Genomic DNA, 24,247 nt, shown 5'->3' on the forward strand with positions numbered 1-24,247 from the left:
CATCAAATGTCGCAGTTACAAAACATTTAAATTGAAAAATGTGCTAAATTGAGCAACCATTTTTATTATGCATTTACCTTAAGGTCCTACAACAGACACGGCTTAGGCTGGAAGAACAGTTCCGTTACCAAGGCAAGGCCGACTGGGATATATTTTTCTTTCCTTTGGCAACAAACTATATAATTAACTTCGGCCCTTAGAGTCCAATCTGTGTGTACATATTGCAAGGTTTTACATGCTGTTGAAAGTTAAGCGCGATATATATTTAAAAAGGGAAATACGTTGAATCTATATAAACTAGGCGAGAATCTACTCATATAACTCACATAGTCTCCTCTAATTTTCGAGTAATACGAGTTAGGGTTAAAAAACCTTGTCTGCAAATCGACTTTGATCGATATTATGAAAGTGTGAGTATATATAGAAAAAAAAATGTTTTCAAGTCTGTTTCGGAGATCTAAGAGACCAACTGATGGAAGAACTAACATACATAGCTATAATGTAGTCTTTTGGCAGATCAACTTAAATATACTTTACATATTCCTTTGTCTTTTCCACACACTTACAAAAAATCATTATATTCTTTTCATAGGCTTTTTTCATAAATAATTAAAACATTTTTTCACTCAATAAAGTATTTTATTTAAATTCAAAGGTAAAATAGTATTAATAGTTAAAATTTCTTTGTTCATATGCAAAAAAGGAAATATTCAACTGTGCACATTTGCATATTCTTTGATTGAAATGGTTTTTTTGTGAAAGTTAATAGTGAAAATGTATATTTTTAGCAGATGTTAATAAATACAAACATTTTTAAACAAATTAACAACGATAAAGACCGGCTCAGCTATGCTCTATAACAGTCAAACAAGGTTCAAAAGCAGCTTTACAGATTGAAGGGTCAGTGCAACTAATACTGTAACCCACTGACATTGGCTATAAAACAGTGGAGTACTGGAATTTTATGCTCTTTCGCAAACTAAACAGAGTCCATATGACTGTCCATCCGTAACACAAAGCCAATATACTCGTTTAGGCATTGCGGACAGCGTATGCAAATAAAACATTTGCTCAACATTTTATTGCTGCAAATGTTCCAGTTTGTGCCGCAAAAAATTCCATTCACTAAGGTTAAATAGAATAAAGTCGATCGATTCCGGCCACGTGCGGCAACCGTAACAGTCCCTAAAACAGCCCCTAAAGGAGACCCTAAAGCAGCCCCTATACCAAAATACAGCAAAGCGCATTTCAATTTACGACCTTCTGCGAAAGGCAACTTATCGCCAATACGTACTTATAGAAATGTACATTATTATACCCTGAACCCATTAAAAATGGGTATAAGGGTATATTGTATTTGTGCAAAATCCAAATGTATGTAACAGGCAGATGGAAGCATCTCCGACCCCATAAAGTAATATATTCTTGATCAGCATCAATAGCCGAGTCGATCTAGTCTGTCCGTCCGTCCGTCCGTCCGTCCGTATGTATGAACGCAAGGATCATAGGCATAAGAGCTAGAGACTTGAAATTTTAGATGTAGATGCTCCCAGTTCCCGCGCAGATCGAGTTTGTTTCCGATAATCGATAACTTACTCCGTTTCCAAGCAATCGATAATAATCGATATCGATATCCTGTATTTTGGGAAATTTTGGTAAATAATAAGAGCTAGAGTCACCAAACTTGACATATAGCTTCAAAAATAGAATATATGTATATATGCATTTGATGTTGGAAGAAGAGGGTTCAGGGTATCCACTAGCCGGAGCTCCCGACTAGAACTTGTTATATATATTTTTGTGCAATTATTCTTCCAAAAATAACAAAAATATCTTTTTTTACTTGATATCTTTAAATTTTTTCTCTTTTGCTTCCTGCAGCTTTGATGTGCGCGGGCGGCCCTTTGAGAAGGCGCTCTACTGGTCAGATACCAACTCATTTGGGCCACGTGCGTATTTTGTTACCGGACAGCAGCCAGCGAAATTATCTGTGGAAAATATACAGCTGGACGATGAGGGCGTAAGTAATACCCAATCTTACTGTAACCCACTCCACCCCTAAGCTGTCCCGACCCCATAAAGTATGCTTTATTATTTCTGCTGCCCTTTCTGCTCTAATGTTTTTTGGGCTTTTGTCAACAGGTTTATCGCTGTCGCGTGGACTTTCAGAACTCGCCAACGCGCAATCATAGAATTAATTTAACGGTCATTGGTAAGCTAGCTACAACGGCAACTGCAAATGCAATATACGATACGAATATGCCACCCAAAAAACACCCCCTCTCTTCGCAGTTCCTCCGCATCAGATACTCGTGTATGATGCCTCAGGCCGAGATGTGGCTGGCGCTGTGGGTCCATTGCTCGAGGGCGATAATATTGTGTTGACATGTGAAGTGCGTGGCGGTAAGTAAATCATGATAAACGACACAGACACAGACACGACACACACAGGCACACGCACAGTCAGCTACTTAAATGTAGCACTCAAACAAAAGGCTATCAAGCAAGGCTGACAAGCAGTGCCACACGCAACATTGCCCCAGTGCCGCCCGGCCGTGAGTCTATTTAAAGAATTAAAGATGAGGCACCGCAGATAGGTACACACGCGCGCACACACGCTGCCCAGGGCCCAGGGCCTGCGTTTGAGACGCAGTCGAAGCATGGCCTAAGTCGTCGTAAATAATAAAAATAAATGTATGTCAGAGTCTGCGGTGACAGTGTCAACGAGGCGCCGGCCAGACAGTAACTGCTGCTGCCACAGCAACTGCCACAGGAACTGCGACTGCGACTGCGGCTGCGGCTGTCATTGCCACTTTAGTTTGAAAAATGCAACAATTTTCTAGCGTCTGGCTTTTGTCGCAGCGTCGCCTGTGTGTGACCTGTAGGCATATGCGGCATCGTAAATCTTTAAAAAGGTCCCAAGGTGAAACGACTGCGTTCATGGGCGTAAGTTTTTGGTTTTCTATACCCTGAACCCATTTGCAAATGGACAGAAGGGTATAATGTTGCGTGTAAGCGCATGTAACAGACGAAGAAAAGCAAATCCATAACTAAGACTAAGACATGTCCGTCCGTCCGTAAGAACTCTTCGATCTCGTCAACTATTCTAGCTAGACACATGAAATGCTAAACGTAGCTTCTTATATTAAACGTGCATATATAGATTGTCCCACTCTATCGATATCTTGCCTCGTTCTCCAGATATCGATAAAAGTCAATGTCGATATCCAGTTTTTAAGCATATTCGGGACTTGCAAGATGATTTTGTATTTTTGTAAGGGCATCTCCTAGTCGAAGCACTCTTACTTAATTTTTGTAGTTTTTACTCTGTTTGCGGGCAAGTGTGAAAAATTTGTACAAGTTGCACGCTTCACTAAAGCAGCTCGCAAGGGCTCCAGTTGAAGGTTTGCCGCTTGGCTGGCAAAGGCTCTGCTGCTTCACCGACTGCCCTGACACGAACATTATAAATCATTAACTTTTTGACAACAATATTCTTTTTTTTTGGGGGGGGGGAATGCCCACCAGACGAACGCCAGATGAATATTCCACAGATTCAAAGGGGGTATTCGTCTGATGCAGCTTTAAGCGCTGGCACGCTCATTTGTGGCTCGATTTCAAGCAAAGCTAAAGAAGCAGAGCCTGCTAGGTGTCGATTCAATCAATTTACAATTTAATCAACCAGCATTGCGCATACGCCCCGTATGGCAGCGCAGCTTTAACGTATGCTTTAATGATTTGCACTAGCTGCTGACGCTGTACACTCAGAGAAATTGTTTCGAAGTTGTTCGTAGAGCAAGCAAATATTTAAAATTCATTTTTATTTTTCAGTTATGCTGATCTTTTATATAATTATAATAGGGCTTTGACATTATTATTTCCAAGTTTTGCAAAATAATAAAAGTTTGCCAGCTTGAACAAACGTGACAGGTTTTCAGTGACAGTAAAAAATTGTTTAAATTGTTTAATATTATTCCATTTGAGTATTCTTCTTCTATTCGAGGATTTTTGTATTCAAAACATTCTTGAAATAGGAATTTCTGAATAATTTTACTATATACCGAACACCCAAAAAAGAGAGCTCATCAACATCAAGACGAATGGAAAACAGAAACTGTCCAAATTTTGCTTTGCAATTTTTCAAAATATCCGCAGTCAGGCTCAAATATCCCGTATGACCGATGTTAAAATGTTTTTCGATCAAGTTTGTTTTTGCTTTGGTTAGAACTAATTTTGTTGGTGTTATTTTTTTTCGGCCAGTGTACCCACAGCCGTGCCTCGAAAATCCCTGCTTTGAACTACTCAAATAGTTAGCTATGGCTTTGTGCAACTGAATGTAACACGCTGCCAGCTCCTGGTGCCACATGCTGCCGACTGCCCCGCCTTCACCCTGCTGCTGTTTACGTGCAGCACTCTGCATGTAAAGGATTTTGGTTCGGTTGTGTGACTCGAAGCTTTGGCATTTGCTGCCGTGTGGTTTGTTTTGGTTTTGGCAATGCGTCACGTACTCAAACGCGCCGGCTGCTTTGATTAGCCGCAGTGCAGAGTGTAGCTACCAGCAGGTAACAGTTGGGTGGTGGGAGAGAGGGGCCACGACTCTAACAACTCCGACGACATTTGCTATTTTGACACCTGCTGGGCGACGCCTTGGCTGTAGCCTGACTGCGGCAGCTCGCCTGTGATTTGTATGCAACATTTTGTTGCCAGCCCCCCGGCGCAGCTGGCAGCTGGCAGCTGGCAGCTCGCAAATGCATATTTCATTTTCCAGCTGCAGCTGGCACCGCGCTGAGCGCTTAGGCAAATTAACTAATATTAGCTGCTAGACGCTTGCCACATGCTGTGGGAGCAGGGCAAAGGCCAGAGGTTAAGCGCATGCAAATCTTGATGTGGTTTTTATGGTTGCGCTCCCGAATAATTGCCCAGCTGGGCGCCGAACGGGCTCAGCATCATAAACGGCAAACGCCAAATTGCTTTATCAACTTTTATTAACTTCGACTAATAGCAATTAATATCAGCAATAAAAAGCTAATCTAAGCGCACACACATAAAAGCTCCCGATCTTCAAGCTATTTTTATGGCCACGCAGGCTATGCATAATTTGATGGTCCAGCTGAAACGCAGTTGCCCAACCAATTGTCGACAACCTTAAGTATGGCTTAGCAGCGCGCTGTCTTCATTACTGAAGGGATTACCAGGGACTTGAAGGGGGCGACGGGGGTACTGGCACATACATGCGAGTATAATGCGAGCAGCTAAATGCCACAAGGCAACTGTTATTTGTCTATTATCCCTGCATACTTTTCGTGCCACATTCATGGCCATTGTGTGTCTTGACTTGGCTTATTGTCGCCAATGTCCTCGCTGCGTATCCTTTGCAATCAGCAAACATTTGGGCACCAAATTCCCCAAACTGGCGTCCACCACACACAAACACACACACTCGACTAACAGCTACTTGTGTGGCTCCCCCGTTCCTCGAAGCCTGTCTCGTCTGCTTGTTCCTATTGTTGCTCATTTCCGCCACATTCACTTGGCTGACTTAATGGCCAAGCTGCAGCTCAGCAACAGCCCCGCCCACCATACAGCTGCCCTTCCCTTAGCGTCCCCTCACAGCCACCCCGCCATCTAATGTTTCAGGGCACTTAAACGGATTAAAAATATTTTGTGCATTTGATATGTGAGCCAGCGGATGAAATGCTTTTACTTAAGGGTGCCAGCTTTAGGCGTGAAGAGAAAAAATAAAAAAAGGTTGGAGAATTTCGATTACTTTTGCCAGACAGAGAATGAAATTGAAGAAAGCAGATACTTGGCTAGATAAAACACGACTACAGACATGCCAAACGTGTATGTATTAATTATATCTATAAAAGTTATATTTAGTAATCTCTCTCACTTATTAGTTAGTGGGAGTTAAATGAGAACACTTAACTTAAATAACAAAAGAGTTCTATTATACCTTGAACACCTCGACAAAAGATTATGTGATATTGGCAGTTTATATCTATTATTAGAAGAAATTACCCAGCGTTGCCCGTTGCCACATTTATTATGTTGATTTTTACCTTAAGAATCATTTTTTTTTCTTTATAGTGCTTTGATCCCCATTCAACTCAGTCATTTATTCAAGCCAAACTTTTTTGTATACAATACAGATATAGCTCGACAAAAGAATATCTATATATAGAAACAATCTTTTGTGAATATTTTAAAAATATTTGTTGATATCAGCAAGTGTATTTAAACTTCGGCATGCCAAAGGGTTAATGTAATGCTCTCTATCTTCCCTATTCGCTTTTACTGTAATAGAAAGTGAAATTAAAGAAAGCAAAGGATAATTTGAAAACAAACAGAGACCACTCGAGTTTATATCAATAAAAGAACAGTTTATATTAATGATTAATAATGATGATAATGTGATTAAAATCGATTTATAAGGTTTATTCTCTTTCATTCCTCGCAATAAGAATAAATGCTAGCAGAAAACAAATTTAGTTTGATTTAATATAAGTTACAAGATATTATGGGTGATAGTAAAAGACATAAAAGAAAATGATATAAAGGTCAAAATATATAACTAACCATTAATTAAACTATATGCAAATAGTTTACAATAATAAATTATTAACAGACAACATATGTAGAAACTGAAAGCACATTCGATTAGTTTTTAAATATTTCACATTTTATATACGTGAAAAATAATGTTTTTTTAATGCATATATTTAGTTTTGTTTTTTTTGCTTGACCTCTCAAATTCGAAAAGCAATTTGTCTGCCCCTTTTTTTTTGGCTTATTTAACATTCAGGCATTGGCGTTTGTCTATCCAAAGTTTTGGGGGTTGATAGGGTCAGCTCATACGGCTGCCGGACTTTGGCGGGAGAGGCGGGGGAGGGTGGTGTTGGTGGATGGATCCACAACTTTGCTAGTTAAGCTGGCTAAGCCTTTTTTAAAAGCCTTGGGTACACACTGCTAAATGCGCATTATCATTAAAATGTGTAAAGTTCTTTTCGGCCATAAATTTTGCGAATGCGGCGCCGCGCCCGTTTGCACGGCTGCTGCTTAATAAGTTAGTTGCGAGTTAATAATGCATGAGGCAAAACTTTATTGCCAGCAAACAAATCAAAATAAAAAAAAAAAATGATATTTGCATTAAATATTCATTTAAGTGCGTTGTGTGTGTGTGTGTGTGTGTGTGTGCGTCTATTCTCCAGTTTTGACTGTCTGCAATTTGCATAATTTTTATTCAATGCCCGTCCATAGGTCGACCGGAGCCGACTGTCACATGGCTGAACGGCTCCAGGACTCTGGAGGCTGGCAGCGGCATATCGATGGGCCGTCATGTAACTGTTAATCGACTGGAGGTACCACAAATAACGCGTGCGGCACTCAACAACACCTATCGCTGTCAGGCGTCCAACACAAAGCTGGTGGCACCCGTCGAGCGCAGCATACGCATTGAAATGTTATGTAAGTGTGCGGCTACTCTACGAATATAGTAAACGATATATATACAAGTTTTAATACTTGAATTGTAATTTGCAGTGAAGCCGACATCGGTCAATTTGACCAACAAGTTGAAGGTATTCTCATCGAGCACACAATATAATCTTACGTGCATTGTGGCCGGTTCGGTGCCGGATACGGAAATCAGATGGACACAGAATAATCGACCCTTCAAACGTGGCACGGTAAGCGGCCATTCGCAAAGCAAAAATCGAGCAAAATATACCAAAATGTGTCAGGCAAATGTCATATTTATGACTTGCCATTGACATTTTGATATCTTGCACTTGTGCCCACCTAGCACAGAGCGGGCACTTTTCTAATCGATTTCACTCTATTCAACTGGATTGTGATCCTTCCCGCTCTCTCTCTCTCTCTCTCCCTCTCTCTCTCTAACTATCTATCTTTTACGTAGCTGTCAACGAGCCAGGGCAATGGACGCGTGCTATCCACTTTGTCATTTTATCCACAGCCTGAAGACGATGGCACCATGCTCAAATGTGAGGGTTCAAATCCCCGATTACAAAACTCAGCCATCGAGGATTCGCTCATGCTGAATGTCATGTGTAAGTGGAATATATATACTTATATACTTATAAAAAAACTTAAAGCAGTGTGGTTGGAGCAGCCCCATTTTCATTTCCATAAATATAGCTGAGGCTGCACAAATCAAAGCTGCCATCGCAAATAAGTCTAAATAATGTAGCATTATTGTGCCCGGTTGCTGCTCATATGTCAATATTTACATTCTCGACTTTTAGACAGGCGCCAGTTCCTTTGGCGTTTGCCCCTATTTGCCAACTTCCACAGAATGCCATAAATTGTACTTTATATGATTATCAATTTCTACATTTCACCGGAATAAAACAACACACAAGCGAGGCCGGATCCGCCTCCACATGTCAGCAAAAGGTCAAAAGTGTTTCGCGTAGCACATAAAAAAATATAAGGATGCAAATTTGTCTCTTACCAAAAGTTTTCAGATTAGTTTGCCGGCATTCGGCATTTTTTTTTTAGATTCTTAGATTCCCTTTTCTCGAGCGAAGATAATCATAAATTTATTGAATTTTAAAGTCGTCCATGCGGAGCATCTAGATACAGCGCTCACACATATATCACACATATTTGCAAAACCAACTTATAAATAAAAAACAAGTTAGAATCCTCCGGGTGCCCGACTTGGAGATACCCTGAACACTGCGACAATCTACCCATATGAGCTTCCTTCTAAATGAACATACATACATACCCTTTGGTAGACTTAACTCCACACCATGGGAAATTTGATAGCGTCGGTGCTAATAGTCCGATCTTTATAAAATTTGCTAACATACCAAATACAACCTCTCTCGTTCTTATGCTTAAGAAACCTGGTTTAGTGCGAGAGGATATCGACAAAAAAAAACTATAAGCTTCATCAATGTCAAGTCTCCAGCTTTTGTAGTTTTTTGAAATCGACAATTCACACAGGCAGGCAGACAGACGGACATGATCAACTCAACTCATCGTCTATATCCAGAATATATATTCTTATTATTGGGCTCGGAGATGTTTCCTTCTTCCTTTTGCATAAATTTGCACAGGAACAATATACCCTTGTTACCCATTTTTAATGGGTGCAGGGTATAAATAGAGTAGGCGTTGGCTTGGAGCTAACCGAAAATCAGACTATATCTTACTGGGGCATGAAAAAGCGAGCTTAAATTGACTATACCCCTCTTATAAGTCTTATTAGCTTGCCTTACTTAAAATAATACTTTTGTTGCTGTGCCTTATTAAACAATTAAGCACTAAGAGAGTTTTAATAATACTCACAAGCCTTGAATTTGTATATGGGAAAGGGTTTCAGTCGGATATGCAAATATTTGCATACCTTCAAGATTGTCCACATCCGAAAGTTCAAAACTAATATAAATGCTTACTATGAGTTAAATCTATGCAAAATAAATTAAACTGACAATTTAAAGCTCGATCTTTGAGGTTCAGTTCATTTAATATAGCTTATTTTATAAACAAGTTGTTTCAATTGGATTTGAAACGTGAGAAGAATATAGAAGCTTTTGAGACCTTAGTTTGATGAAGATATCTTGAACAATGACGCACATTTCGACACGCAAAAACAAATTTTTTGACCGATTTTTACACATTGCCTGACAAAATAATAATACTCTCTAAAAGGGAATGATGTTAGCTTCAGCTTCGCTGTTGTCCCCTTTCTGTCATGTTTCGACTGACTATTCTCAAGTCAGAACTAGATCAAAAACTCAGTTCTTAATTATTGAAATATTGAAATACCCTAATTAACGACTTTAAATCAAAGTAGAAAGTCTACCGTAACTTAATATTTTAAAATAATGTATCTATTAAGTACTTTATGTAAGGGTATTTGCTAATCGAGCTGTCTTACTTGTTGCTAATTTAATAGTGCCAAATATTTGATTGAAGCACCTACAACTCTGCGTTACGTTACAAATTTATGCATACAACAATTTATTACACCAGAGACAGGCATTTTTACACACACTATATCCATATACCCTTACCCCAAGTCCGCATTCGATAAACAATCATTGTGTTATAAAAATAAAATAACACTAAATTTTTTTTATGTGATCCATCATTGGTGTTTGTGCCCCACACACACACACACACACATGCGTTGGCACAGCAACAATTTTAATTTAAAAATTTTGTCATACCCATTGGTCGATGGGGCCGCGTTCAGGGGTTAACCCGGCTTAAAAAGCGGTTCAGCCGACGCGCTGTTAACTTTTATGGTCGTTTCTTAGCGCATCCGCGCCGCCGTGCGGCACATACAATTCCCCATTTTATTATGCTATCATATTTTTCGATTTTATATTTTATATCACGGCTTGCGCCATAAAAAAAAGAAAAGAGAAAACGCAACGCACGGCCGCGCAGAAGACACATTTCTTTGAAGCGTGTGACAATGAAAAAATCAAGAAAAATATATTTATCACAAATTGTAATTAAAACGTGGCGAGCCCAATGTTGAAATAGGATAAAATGGTTTGAGTAAAATGTATAAAGGCCGAGTCGACCAAATCATGTTAAATGATTCAATCCCGAAGACTTTAAGAGCTGGAGACCTAAAAACTTTGAAGTTCCATTCAGAACAACTTGAACCCTTTTCATTAAATCGATCAAAATCGTTATCGAAATCTTTTCGAGCATATTTCGAAGCTTATAAGAGCCTAGAAACACAACATATTTCGCCTTTCAGATAGCTCTCCCATTTGCCTCAATTAAAAGAATTGAATTTTGAATTTATACATACAATGATACTTCATATTTAAGGCCTCGAACTTTCACAGAAATCGGAAAGTAAACACTGCAGTTGCTTAATAACGTATTTCCCTTAGTATGAGGCTGTGAAAGGCGACTTCTATCTCCCAGCCGGACAATCCCGACTAGAGCACTCTCGACTTACTGTAAATCAATAAATTTATGCAACAAATTGTGTTCGACTACGTTTTACAGATCCGCCACAGGTCAGCTTGTCCCTGGGCTCCACCCTGCGGCCTGATGATATCAAGGAAGGCGATGATGTTTATTTCGAGTGCCACATCAAGGCGAATCCCAAGGAGCATCGCATAACCTGGTCGCACGATGTAAGTTGCTTGGCTGAGGGGCAAAATGTGCGTGCTAAGTAAATGAAATTTCTTGTTTTACAGGGCCTGCCCGTTACACAGAACGTCTCCTGGGGCATCATCATATCCACACGTAGCCTGGTCCTGCAGCGTGTGGGTCGCGTTCATTCCGGCTACTATGCCTGCTCGGCGGCCAATGATCGCGGCGAGACGCAGAGTGCGCTGGTCAATCTTCGAATACGCTGTAAGTAATATTAAATAATTGGTATAATTAATAAATGGAGTTATCGGTAGCTCAGCCACGATCCAGTTGAAGGACGCTGGTTCGAGTCCCAGGCCAATGTATAGTTATCTTTGTCATTATCTTTGCCAAGGGCCACAGTTTTTCATTTAATAATACTTTTAAATAAAAGCGTATTTAAAATTGATAAAATTTGCCAACGAATTTTCAGCATGCCCATTGTTCAAAGTGCATGAAAATGATGTCGAAATTTGAACAAAAATAATGCTGACAGTTGGTGTCAGTCGAGCGGAGCATTAAAAATACATATGAGTAAATTTATGCACAAATAGACAACAAATAGTAGACATAACCACTGCACAAAACCGCCAACTGTCCGATGTGGGTGTGGCCAACGCCCATTTGATAAGCTGTATGTGTCTGTGTGTGTGTGTGCGGCAGTTCACATCAGAAAATCACAAAAACCATCCGCCCTGTTGACAACTGGAACAGCAGCAACAAATCCAGCAACAAAAACCAACAACAATAAATGTTACAAAATATTTTGTGCACAAAGCCGTAATATGAACAATACACTGTTATAATACACACACACACACACACATGCATATATAAATATATATAGATATAAATGTGTGCATATGTGTTTGTTGCTCGTGTACGTGTCTAATGGCTTTGCATTTTTACCTCTCCACAAACTGGCAGAACTTTACAATTACTGACTTTTTACCCAAAATAACAACAACAACAAAATAATGTACCGAAAATATGTGAAAATTTCATTTTAACACACACACAATGCACACGAATTAAACAATTCATTGTAATGTCATTTACATCTAATACTATTGAAAAACTTGGGCTATAAGCAAATGAAAATATAGCATTACATTGAAAGGCTCTGTGGACAAATATTTGCATTAAAGTTGCGAGTTTTAAGAAAGATAAAAGGGGATACGAATTTTGGAGTACGCTCGTCGATTAAGTACTAAAACATGGTTATTTTTAATTCTTTTTGATCTTTTAAATTAAATGATATATTTTTGGATTACTTTAAGTGGGCTATAGTTTAGCTCGGAAATATGTGTGGCATATAACACATACTATTTTTTATATTATTATTATTTGTGTTAAAAATATGTGTTTAAACAAAGTTTGCCCTGGGGTCAGCAGGCAGCATGATCCAATCGGGCTTAATTGTGCGAAATTCTTTATTCGCTTTGAGGCGACTTTAGAGACTCGAGAGTGGTTCTACAGAAGTGCTCCAGACTGCGACTGTTGAGACTGGCATCAATTAAATATCTTAAACCTCAAATTAGGGCTCTACTTGAGCAAAATTACATAATTTATTATATATCGACTAGTTGTATAGCAAAATTTGTTGTACACGAAAAACTTTATAGATCTTCGAAGAAACTTTTTGATCAAAGTTATATGTACGATCAACACCCGAAATGATATCAAAAAGTACATTATGATAAAAAGCAATCACTGAAGCTTATAATTCTCAATTAGTTTACGTAGATATCGCCAACTGTTTAGGTTGCCTGGCTTCGATCGAAGCTCTTATAATTATTGATTGTTTCTTGTTTTAATATCTATCAACTACTAAAGTTTAAGCGGAAGACAACCAATAAAGAAATCCAAGAAGCTTATAATTCTCAACCAGTTTTGCATTTAATATTAATTGAGTTTCCGTTTTATTATTTTATTCATAAACAAGCCTCACGTATGCAAACTTGCCCAAATTACTAAATCACTTAAAATACTCAGCTACTGATGACTGCTCGATTATTATTATTATTATTATTATTATGATAACTGATTAGAAAATGCTCTAAAATTTACCATAGTTAATAATTAATTTGTTAAACTGATCAATTTTCGAATATATTTCGAGTAGAAAAACGTTTGTTTTTCGTTGCGCTGCAGCAAATTTATTGACTTTAATGCCGCACAGCTGCAGCTACATATCATAATTAACTGTATTCAATTTGCTGTTGACACTCGTTAACAAATACACATGTACATATGTAATTACACACGCACACATTTACAGAGTGGAAGCATATTACAAAGCGCAATATAAATTCATGGCCTGACAATGGGCGCATAAAATGATTTCAGGCTCACACACATGCACACACACACACACACACACATATTGAAAATGTCTCAATTACCGTTATAGAGCATTTACTTCCGACTGTTTTTCTAAATAATTAATGATGCTTAAATACAATATGTATATATATCTATATAGAACGTTAGTGTTGCTTGGTCAATGGGCGAGTGTATGTGCGTGTGTGTGTGTGTGTGTGTGCGTGCATGTGTGTGACCATAAATAAGTATGCATATTCATAGGGCACGCGCAGCTGGCTGGACAAACGCAGCTAACGTGTCAGCTGGACAACAGTTGCTGGCCGCGGGTGGTGGGCGATGGGCGGAGGGCGTGGAAGGGGCATGGCTAGGATAATAAAAATGAATGATATGCTTTTATTATTGAAACACATAGTCATTGTAAACACATTTATAATTATGAGCTCAGCAGAGAGAAAAGCAGCGCGAGAACGGTTCATCGATGCAAAATTGCCTCAGAGCGGGCGTATGTGTGTGTGTGTGGGTGTGTGTGTGTGTGTGCGCTGTAGTGGAAAATTCAATTTTTATTGTGCATATATTTAATGCAGTCGGCAAAAATGCCATTTTATATGCAAATAAGTTTAGCTGCTGCTAATGTTATAGCTGCTGCTGCTGCTGCTGCTGCTGCCAACAGGCCAAGTAAATGCATATTATTTAATTAATTGCAATGCGCAGTGGGGACCAGCGCACATTTGGGCTCAGTATTTATGCATATTATTTAGTTTATTTAACTAAAAATTTAATTATGCTTGATTTTTGCGGTCGACTGATTTGAATTCAATTGCATTTAATTGAATTGAAAACGCAAACGTAACCCAATACCGAAACGCAAACTTCTACATATATAGCATGCCGAGCATTATTAACGCAAATTATCAGTTAAAGGCAAATAAAAGCGTTCAAACATAAAGGCCTGACGAGTATGAAAATGTTGTATACAAAAAAGTGCTGCATCAGCTGCCGTTGCCGTTGCGAACGTCAAATTGTATAAAATCGAAGACATCAGCAAATGGATATTACCTGATATTACCCTGTTTGCATTGCATTGAGTTACCCTTTTGCTGATAATTGCGATAATTAAAAGCAAATACAAACCCAAGGGCTACACATACATACACATTTATATATACATATATATATTCAGCTATCAAAATGAAGAGCTATCGGGCTCGGGTGTAACGTATACGCCACGTTAACATTTGCATAACGCATACAGCCCAAAATGGGCGGAGCGCGCGGTGCACAGGGCGGGGGCGTTGGTGTATTGATAGGGCTCGAAGGGGGGGGGGGGGGGGGGGGCAAAATATTGTGTGGCACGACTATGATTGAGATAAATGGATTTATGGCAGTTGGCGCTCATATCTTTGCTGGAAATTAATCAGAATATGTTCAAAGTGACATTCTACGATTGTGAAATTGACGCAGCCATATAAATTTATGAGTATTTTGTATGGCAGCAGCAAACAGAGAGACAGACAGACAAACAGCTGGACCAAACAGTTGCTCGTAAAGTTGGTCAAGTTGCAGTTGTTATACCCTGAACACATTGTTAATGGGTAGAAAGGGTATACTGGCTTTGTGCAAATGTACGTAACAAGCTGCAGGCGGAGGCATTTCGTAGTCAATAAAGTATATATATACTCCTATCAGCATCAATAGGCGAGTCGATCTAGCCATGTTCATATGAACGCTTTGATCTGAGAAACTATAAGAGCTAAAGACTTGAAATTTGAAACATAGCCGCCTCTATTGACCTCGCCAATTGGGTTTATTAGAAATTATCGATAACTTGCCAAGAAATCGATAAAAATCATTGTCGAAAGCCAGTTTTTTGAGGATATCTCGTAGCGTATAAGTGCTAGCGACACCTAATTTTGTATGTCAGCTCTCGTATAGTATCCACAGCTGCCTAATATATTATTGTCCAAATATCCCAACCCATTACCGCAATTTTGCAGGTATATCCTGCGGCTTTAGTATATACACACATTAATTTCAGTGCATGCACATCGTAGATGTTCATGAATGGCATGGAAAAGAAAAAGTAGTCATAGCAAAAATTGTCTGGATTACAGGGTATGTGCTAGACAAGCACTTTCGTGTTTCACTTTCGTGGTCGCCCACACACATTTTTGGCTAATAGCTAAAAAGCAAAAGCTGAAATATTTAGCATGCACGGGCTTGAAATATTTGGTAGCTTATAAGCCAAAGCTATGCAAAACTTAGCTTGCACACATTTCTACTTATATTGCAAGCGGATCAAGCAAATGCATTTTATCAGCTGCAATAAAAGGCACTTTTACATTCTGCAAATACCTCAATATTTTATGGTATATGTATTGCTTTTATTAAGCCAAAAAAAAAAAAAAAAAAAAAAAAAAAAAAAAAAAAACTTTTCAAATAATTTTGTGAAAAAAATATCAACCACATGAAATAAGTACTTATACTAAGAAGTCTTAGGCTTTAGGATGGGGCTATGTGTGTGTGTGTGTGTAGGTGTGTGTGTAGGTGTGTGTGTGAGAGTTGTGGTTGTTTATGACGAGGCGGCAGTGAAAGTTTTTAACTTAAAGCCAAACTTTTTAGCATGTGTGTGTGTGTGTGTGTGTGTGTGCCTCACACAATGACAACACTTTGAATAAATCATAAGCCAAGTATAAAAGCCAACTTTGTGCTGATGCGATGTGCAGTAAGCGCTGAAAACAGCTGAAATATATAAAAGATTGCATGTCAAATTTGACAAAGTTGAATTTAAATGTAATGCAACAACATCAACATCTTTGCTGCTGTCCGAGGCGCCTCACACCTGTCGCCAGTACAATTTGGCTTTTCCTGCTTTCCACGCCAGCTGCTGCACTTAAATTGAAAATCAAAGCTGTCAATTTGTCCTGCCGCTGTCCAGTGCTCAGCTGTCAACTCAGCTCCGAACTGGCAATATAAATACAATATAGACTCGCACAGTGTATATGTATATATATATATATATATAGATAGGTAAATGTTGAGTCAATATATAGATACTTTATGGACACTGCAGTTGCTCATTATTTTGAATTTTTTTTTTTTGCTGGTGTGCCTCTCAATTGTACTCTCTATATTATTGTCTCGTACAGATGCGCCAGTTTGCAGCAGCAGTGTGATTGGGGTTATTGGCGCCTCCTTGGAGGAGGCGGTGCCCATACCATGTCGGGTCAACTCCGATCCACCGGAAATCGATTTCGAGTGGACATTCTCAAGCAGCGGCGAGCATTTCGAGGTGCCATCGGGACACTATGCGACCATACAGGATCCAACCATGAGCACCAGCAGCGATGTGCGACGCACCGTTTTCGAGTCCAATGATACCCACTTCGAGAGCTACGGTAAGTTGAGCAGTCATTTTTGCTACCTCACATTGTGTGCCTGGCCATGCATATGCAATGTGGATTAAATTTGCATTGTCCTTCCGCTTGAGCAGGCTTTAGAAAATTAACAGGTGAGAGAGTGCACCAAAGCTGGCCCAAACTGAAGCCTATAGTAAGTTATACCACGTAATCATGCCTTAAAAGGGGTATTCTGTAGATTTGAAAATTTATGTAAGACATCTTTGATTCTATAATATAAACATTCCCAGTCAATCACAAAAAAATGTCTATTGTTCTGTCCTTTCGTCCTTTTTCTTTGTAAATGAGAGTCGATCGTAGACCCTAAACAGATCTAGTTTATTTCATGTTATCGATAACTTTGCATGTATCTCTTAAATCGATCAATTTTAATTTACATCCATGGTTTCGAACCTGTTTAAACGATTTTAAGAGCCAAACACGGACAAGGACTCCTGTTTAGCTTACTCAGAGCAGAGCTATTTAACGTTGAGTTTCGCTGTTAAAATATCGAATTTATAGCTTTGACTTTTAGTATGTACAGATAATGAAAAGAAATACCTGGTGTTGCCCAGATCGATTTAATAATGTTCAAAATCCAATACTATCCAAAATGTTTGCCTGATCCGGGCTAATATTAGAAACATGGCTCGCATTGCTGCCAATAACTTACTTTCAAAAGAAACAAAGTTGACCATCAAGATTTTTAAGACCCCATCCTTGTAATAACTTTCGACCCAAACGAAAGTTGAAGTATAAATGTCAACTACTGATCCCCATTCAGTCAGAACTCCTCTTTTGTTTATATCGATGGTAATTGCATAATGAAGCTCTGAGAATCGTATAACAATCGATAAACGCAGTAGTTTTTTATCTTATCTTATCTTATCGAAGTTCGGATAAGGTCAATATGCAGGGTAGCTGCTGCTCGTGCACGCTTGTATTCTTGTTATCAATATTATGCACATAAATTGAATTACCCGTGCGTCCCAGCTGGCCTGACTGGCCGAGCAGAATTTATTTCATTTAACTTGGCCAAAACCTAATGCAAATACAATGTCTCAATGTATCTCTATGTCTATGCGCATAATGTAATCCATTTAAGGCACAATTCTATTGACTCTCTCTCTCTCTCTCTCTCTCACTCTCTGTTGTACATGTATATAAATCCTTTTTTTCTCGCAGTGGAAACTGTTAGTGAGCTGATCTATACGCCGAAGGGCGAGCGGGACTATGGCACGCTGGCGTGCTGGGGCCGGAATGCGATTGGCAAACAGTCGGAGCCGTGTCTATTTCAGGTGGTGCCAGCGGGTGAGTGTGTTTCGTAATTAATTTTATAGATTTAAATTAAATTTTGTTGGTTTATTATTTTGGTTGGTTTTATTTATTTTTGCTCGCTTTTCTTTTCATTACATAGCCAAGCCGGGCGCTCTGCGCAATTGTACGCTGCGTCCGTATGTGGTGACCTCCGCGTCGCTGAATTCATCGAATCAGACGACAATGCATGGCAATCAAATCTTGCAAACACAATACGGCAGACACGATGCGAATTATCCGCACATGGAATACGTACGTGAGCGCAATAATGCCAGCAATAATGGACGGAACAATGTGGCTGCATCAGCTGCCAATAATAAAAATATGAAAGGCAAAGGCAAAATAAATGCTGGCCCTGTTAAATCTAATAAGCAGCAGCAGCAGCAGCAGCAGTCGGAGCAAAGATATCGCCTGAATCAACAGCAATTGCAGCGTCTAAAAAAGCGCACATCATTTACACCGTCGCAGACATTGGCGGCCATTGAGCGTGGCAAGAAGCAGCAGCAATTGCTGCTGGCCAAGGCAGCTGCCACGCCCACAGTTGGCTTCATCAATAACAAAACTGATGGATTACTGGCCAAGCAGCCAAAGCAGTCGAACCAGCCACAGGACACCAAGCGGCGTCTGCGACGCTCTCCAAAACTGCTCAAGACAGCCGCAACAACAACAACAACAGCAGGAGCAGGAAAAAAGCTGCAAAGTGCAACAAAATCAAATTTATCATTGTCACATATAAAACAGGCTGAAATAGTTGCTGGCTCGAATGTCAAAAGCAACAACGGCAAACTGCCAGCAAAGTATTTTAATAAGCGACAGAAAAACATGCACAAACAGCAGCAGCAGCAACAGCAGCCGCAGCAGGGGCAACAACAAGGACTAAGCAGCGAGGTAAACGAGCACAACATAATCCATCATTTTGCAACAGTGAGACGAGGCAAGCGCCAAGCAGCAAATGACATTACAGCAGCAGCAGCAGCAGCTACGCCAGCAGCAGCAGCAGCAACAGCAGCTGGCACAACAGCAACAACCAAGTCAGACTCAGCAGTTGCTGATGTCGAGAACGATGCCAGCAGCAGCAGCATCGGCGACATTGACACAATGCTGGCAACAATGCGAGCACGCAAATCTTTGGAGGTGATTGGCAATGAGAAAGTCAAGAACAGACTGTTGCCACCGAATGCGCCACAAATTAGCAACAAGCCGGCGGCAGCAGCGCAACAAATGGCAGCAGCAATTAGCAGCAACAATAAGCAAGCAACAGCAGCAGCAGCAGCAGCAGTTGCAGTTGAAATCAAGACAAACCTGGGCAAAGATAGCGCGCCTTTGTCCACAGATCCGGCAAGAGCTGAGCAGGCGGATAACAACGACAATGCAGACAATGATGAGGACAATGATGAAGCTGATGCTGATGAGGATGACGTTGCGATTGCTGACGAAGATGCTGAGGAGCTGCCAACAGACGACGACGACGACAACTACGTGGCAGATGAGCCCAGCGACTTGGCGGACTATGATACAGGCGACCAACAACAACAAGAACAACGACAGCGACAGCATGTTGATATTTCAAGCCTGGAGCAGCAGCTGGACCTGGAATCATTAGAAGATGATGATGCGGATGCCGATGCCGATGTTGATGTCGATGATGATATCTACAATGTTAGCGACGATGATTTTGTGGCCAGCGTGGCGCTGTCTACCGCAGAAGCAACAACAACAGCAACAACAACAACAACTACAGTGAAGCCGCAACCAAAACAACAACAACAACAACATCTGCCCCCCACAGCTCCGCCAGCCGAGTGGCAGCAACCCCATTTCGATTACTCACGCATGGAGTACAGCTTCAGCAATGGCGTGGTCACTCAAAGTCTCATTGGTGGCGGCGCCAATGGCTACGATGGCAATACAGCGGTTGGCGGGGGCGGGGGAACCATCAATTTCGACAACTATGACAACATAATATACTCCACCATGGAGCTGGAGTGCATGCCCGGCTATGATGGCGGTCTGCAGCAACAGTTCTATCTGGAGGCCTACGATTCAAAAACCAAAAAGTTACGACTAAACATGAGTAGCACCTATATGGATGTGCCAGTTTTTCGCATCGATCTGTCTGGTGAGTTGAGTTCCGATAACTATTGATAGAAGCTAGAGAACCTAATTATCTTTAGGGAGAAGATCCCAAATAAAAAGCCACCCAATTTATGTGAAAGTACTGCGATATTGAAATCATTTTGTTTAAGCTTAGTCAACCTTTTCTTTTAGTAGGTCTTAGTTTGCCAGCCAGCGTCTTTTCACCTTTCGTTGCTTATAATTCCCAAGTAGTTCTAGCCTCACACTAAGAACGAAGCTTTGCAAATCGATAACAAGGTCAGCTGATGAAGGGACCTTGTTGTTCTTTGGCCAGCTTAAAATATATTATAGTATAAAAAGAAAAAGTTTCAATGAAATAAGTTAAAAACCGCTAATTTTTGCAAATTTTGCCATTCTTGAGATAATCTGATAAGCTCTTTGAAAGATAGACATGCAAATAATTTTATATTTATATCTAAATATACATACATATTTTATATATGCAATTTAGTAGTTCTTCCATAACTATTCCCACTCGGCACTCGGCATAGAGAAGCTGCCGTTTGCAACATTCTTACTTGCTTTCTCTATCATAATCAGAGCTTTGAATAAGAAATAATATATTTACATATTGTAAGTTAAGGCACTTGTTAAGGTTGAGCGAGATTATGGGCGGCAAGTGGGTAGACCTGAATGCCTTCAGGTTGTTAACAGGCGCCCGAAAAGTGGGCTGCAGGTCCTTAGGACAAGTAGGTCGAACAGTAGATGCTTGTTAATGCGCCCGTGTATATATATATTGAATATATAGAAAATACCTAAGCTTAGATTGAAGGCAGTGCACCTGTAAATAAACAATTTGCGCTTGGTTATGGAAAATGTTTTGAGTCAACAACGTTGAGCACTTGGCAGCTGTGTTTATCACAGCAGAGCTTAATCATTATTATATTTAAATATGGTTGGATTTACAGATTGCTTTGCTAAGACTGCTTCGGCTTAGCGAAGAAAGCGTTTTGCAGCCCTGTGCAAAAAGCCACAAACTAAAGACTCAACTTCTATGCGGCCAACAGCAACAGCAGCAAAAACAAATCAAAGTAACAAACTGTGCAAAAAGTTAAGCAAGCCAAATTGCGCGGCGTGTTTGGCATGGAACAGGCATGGGGATGCGCAAGCAAGGCTATCCAAAAACAAGTAAAAGTGCTCTGCTCGTGCAGATGCCCGACGTGGAGATACCCAGCATCTTCAATAATTTCGATGCATTGGCAGGCTTAAAGAGACAGGACAGCCAAGGCTAAACCATCAAAAGTCTGTTGCAGTCTGTTGGGCAACGACGGGTGATATTTCAATAGTAACTTAACCAGGGACCTCTGCATAGAGTATACCAAAGCCGACATGCCAAGTTTGGGTCGCTCTACGAGATTTTCATAAAACAAAAACCTGATTCAAAATCGATATTTATCGATTACAATTACAATTAACTTGTGATACGAGTACAAATATTTCAAATTTCAAGACTCTAGATCCGATCAAGCTGACAAAAGGGCAAAATTGACTGGGCTCAACATACTGATCAAGTGCGTAATTTATCGATCAATCGAAATAAACTGGAATTACCCAGACAATAGGAGTTTCTTTTAAAATTCCAAGGTTGTAGCTCTTATAGTTCTCGAGATCGATTCAGGCAATTCTACTCCAGATCAAAATGTACCTAGTCAGTTTATAAGGTCAGATATGCCGTACATTTTGCAAACAACTCTTATACCCATTTTAAATGTGTACAGGGTATCAAAGCAACAACGGCAACAACAACTACACAGTGGCACGCAGATTAATTAGTTGAGGCTGCCAGGGCCACATGCCGCCCCCGCGACCCCCGCGACCCCGCACTACAAACAGCTGGCACATGCGGCTGCTCTCTATTTGTTGTAATGAATTTTAGCTAGTCAGCAAAACTTTTATGCCAATGGCACGGCAGTCTAGGGCCGGGCAGCATCTGAAACCTGTAAGGAGGGGGAAAGTGGAAACTTGCCCGCTGGCAATAGTCGTCGGTAGCCGGAGGGCTGGCGGTGGCCGTGGCCGTGGGCAATGCCAGTGGCAACAGCAAGTGGCAAAAATTTGTGAATTAAGTTGTTGAAAAAAAACCAGATTTACTTGCACGCCCAACCAAAATATAATCGCAAATTGCAATTTTGATTTAAACCATGCGTAATGTCAGCGCACGAGCAAAAGGTAAAAACTTGTCGAGTTAATGAGCCACATTTGGTTATCATTTGGCTTGCAACTTGGCAACTTGGCAACACTCTTGCAACCAACCAGCAGCAGCTTTTTATATAGCCTCTATCGATGACTCGATGAGGGGGGGAAGTGGCGGCCTTGCGGCTTTTCATTCTGCGATATTTGCAAAGTCAAACGAAGCGTAAAGTCACGATTAGTTAGACAGGCGTGTTAACGACTCTGGCTTTACAGATGAGCTTCCCTCTTGAGGCTACAGCCCGGCTGGGGTGAGACTCATTTTGGGGTTAGCTGCTGCGTATTGGTGCTGGCCTTTAACAAGTAGTTGCCATTTTAATGAGCTGCTGTTGCTGCAAAACAACAAACTTTTGATATGAGCATAATAAAAACGCGCCAAATAGTTCCAAACGGAAGTGCCCGACTAGCAGCAATCCTGGCTAAGAGCTGGCGTAGCCTTTACATTTTGATTTTTCCAGCTTTCCAATTAGCATTTGTTTATAACTTTAGTTTTCAGTATCTGGAAGCTATTAAATGAAATACCAAAAATAAAAAATATACTCGAGTTATACGAGCAAACTGAGATATGCTCAAAATTATCAAGAATGATTATCAATATTTATTGGCTTAAGAAAAACTGGCGAACATTTATAAAAATTAATCCAGCTTCCTCTACAAAACCTGTCTTAAGTGTTTTGTATCTGAATATTCCGAAAAAATTAACTTGATTCTTAAAATTTTATTTTTGATTTTATAATACTGTTATACGAACAAAATCGATATTTATCGATTTTGAGGAAACTGGGGAATTGTAAAATTAAAGCAAATTTTGTTTTCAAAAAAACCTTTATTACAAATGTTGCTACTCTAGCCTTTATAAACTGCGAGTCAGCACAAAAATAAAACCAGGCACTAACATCGATATTTATCGAGAACAAAAAAACAACTGGAATATACCCCATTTAACGCACATCCAATGTACACTGACTATTGAAATAAAAAGAACTAAACCGAAAGAGGAAAAGTTTGCATTTTATGCGCAGGGCACATTTTTTTTTTGCTGGTCGCAACGTGTTAATTAAATGCCTGTTTACCTAATGGAGTTTGCAAATGCAAGTTTTACAATTAATGATTCGGTTGCGCTAATGGAATTTGCATATCGTACTTGCAGATCTGACTCCGATGGACTACTATCCGGACGCGCATCCAGCGCTGCATTTGGTCGTCTACAGCGTCAACCAGAAGGGACGCTCCGAACCGATTGTGCTGGAGAATGTGCCCATCAATGAGGCGGACAAGCGTTCAGGTGGGTGTTCCTCAGCCATTTAAGCAACAATAAAATAAGAAAATGCAACAACTACAACTGAAACATTGCACATGCAAAGTTTGCATTCCACATTGTCCCCGAAGTGTGTTTGTTTTTGCTCGTGAAGTGTCGCCGGCCCCTCAAAGTATGCAACACGGCGAAAAGTTCTCAAGGTGCAGGGGCGTGGGTGGTTGGGTCGGAGGGGACGGGCTGGCTAACAGAGCATTCATTGCTTTTTAAGCACCATTTCACCTTTAAAAAGTCATTCAAGTATTTGCATAGTCTGCTTAACCGTTTTAGTTTTTTGTAAGTACAATTGTTCTTTTATTTAACGAGTTTTGTTTACGTTGGGGCGCGACAGTTTTCTCCAACTTCTGCCTGCCCCCTGTCCCTTGTTGCCCACCCCCACCCGCCCCCCGCTCCGCCCCTCGCCCACTCTCCGTGTGCACCTGACCCAAACCGCGGCAAGTAG

At 40.2% G+C, this 24,247-nt stretch overlaps 1 protein-coding gene across 1 annotated transcript in view; it reads left to right on the plus strand.

Moving 5' to 3' along the window:
• LOC115764158 overlaps nt 1-24,247 on the plus strand; it is a 122,874-nt gene that overhangs the window by 90,963 nt on the left and 7,664 nt on the right. The window contains exons 4-15 of the mRNA XM_030707036.1: nt 1,882-2,020; nt 2,143-2,212; nt 2,293-2,403; nt 7,258-7,464; nt 7,540-7,685; nt 7,916-8,066; nt 11,002-11,132; nt 11,196-11,355; nt 16,602-16,850; nt 18,036-18,161; nt 18,268-20,286; nt 23,641-23,775. Coding sequence (XP_030562896.1) covers nt 1,882-2,020; nt 2,143-2,212; nt 2,293-2,403; nt 7,258-7,464; nt 7,540-7,685; nt 7,916-8,066; nt 11,002-11,132; nt 11,196-11,355; nt 16,602-16,850; nt 18,036-18,161; nt 18,268-20,286; nt 23,641-23,775 — 3,644 coding nt within the window. The remainder of the gene's footprint in view (nt 1-1,881; nt 2,021-2,142; nt 2,213-2,292; nt 2,404-7,257; nt 7,465-7,539; nt 7,686-7,915; nt 8,067-11,001; nt 11,133-11,195; nt 11,356-16,601; nt 16,851-18,035; nt 18,162-18,267; nt 20,287-23,640; nt 23,776-24,247) is intronic.

Source organism: Drosophila novamexicana, unplaced genomic scaffold (assembly GCF_003285875.2).
Source record: "Drosophila novamexicana strain 15010-1031.04,08,12 unplaced genomic scaffold, DnovRS2.1 tig00000817-arrow-arrow-pilon, whole genome shotgun sequence".
Lineage (NCBI taxonomy): Eukaryota > Metazoa > Arthropoda > Insecta > Diptera > Drosophilidae > Drosophila > Drosophila novamexicana.